Here is a 1,123-nt window from a genome sequence, read left to right on the forward strand (position 1 = left end):
GTGCCACGAGCTTCGTTATTTATTTATCCGCTTGCTCACTCGGCGCTCAAACTGCCTCATATAGAGGTAAAAATAGTATTTTTTACCATATTTTTAGAATACACATACCAACACTCCGTGTTGTACTGATTTGTGTAGCACGAAAACAGTATTAATGCAGTCGCTACCGGTATTATCGACTGCGAATTATCAGATGAAGTTAAAAACTGTTGGATCTTCTTACTCATGCTCTCCAGACAGCAGTGACGCGCTCAGAGGCGCCAGTCGGTTCTCATCTTGTGCTTCGTCCGTGATCGTCGTAGTGTCCGTATCCGCTGAGGTTCCATCGGCATTAAGCTCCGCACTCTTTTGTGCCAAGTTGGAGAGAGAATAGTTGTACATAACCGAATAGTTTGCGGGCGCAATAGGGGGGGGCTTTACTCGACGAATAATCTCACCGGGACGAGGACGCGTGCGTGGTCTGCCTCGAGGTTTGCCTGTTCCCCGCGGCTTCTTCTTCGCCATCTTAGAAGGACGTTCACCATCCCCGTCTTCGTCTTTTAACGCATCATCCGCAGAGTGATCTTTGACAACAGCACCCGGGTTTGACATGCCAGGCAACATACCTGGGAAACCTGGTAGTAATGGCATTGGCAGACCGTATCCCCACATAGGGAACTGCTGCTTCAGAGTCTTTTCCATCTCAGCCTTGGCTCGTGCCGCCACGTCCTTCTTAGGTGGTCGGCCGCGTTTGCGCTTAGGCATCTCCTCCATACTGGGCGTCCCTGCAAGCAATCCAAATCCGTCGGTGCCCACAAAGGGGCGGCGTGAGTCCCAGCGACTCGGCAGTCGCAGTCTGATACGTTGGCGAGGCGTCGCCCCCAGACACAGTAGCCACAGACTCGGCTGCATCCTCCTCTGCAGTCTCAGTAGATGCACTAACGGCCTCTTCGGACGTCGAGATGGCTGGATTTGAACCGTCAGTCGTCGCCGCGGCCGCGGCCAGCGCCTGTTGCTGGAGCGGCATCATTAGTGGAAACATGGGCATCATGAATAGCGCGAGCTGTTGTTGTTGCAGCGCCGCGAGTTCGGTGGGGCTCATATTTTGGTTGGCCAGGTTCTGGAGCTGCTGCTGCTGGAGCTG

The 1,123-nt window shown here is 53.6% G+C and overlaps 1 protein-coding gene across 1 annotated transcript; it reads right to left on the minus strand.

The window, feature by feature from the left end:
- Nucleotides 1-219: 219 nt before the first annotated feature.
- Nucleotides 220-914, minus strand: PITG_21331 (uncharacterized protein; the record flags this gene model as incomplete). Its single annotated transcript, XM_002895042.1, has 1 exon — nucleotides 220-914. The coding sequence occupies one exon, from the start codon at nucleotides 751-753 to the stop codon at nucleotides 220-222; it is 534 nt and encodes a 177-aa protein (XP_002895088.1).
- Nucleotides 915-1,123: the final 209 nt, after the last annotated feature.

The sequence above is a fragment of the Phytophthora infestans genome, genomic scaffold (genome assembly GCF_000142945.1).
Source record: "Phytophthora infestans T30-4 supercont1.281 genomic scaffold, whole genome shotgun sequence".
NCBI classification, from domain to species: domain Eukaryota; phylum Oomycota; class Peronosporomycetes; order Peronosporales; family Peronosporaceae; genus Phytophthora; species Phytophthora infestans.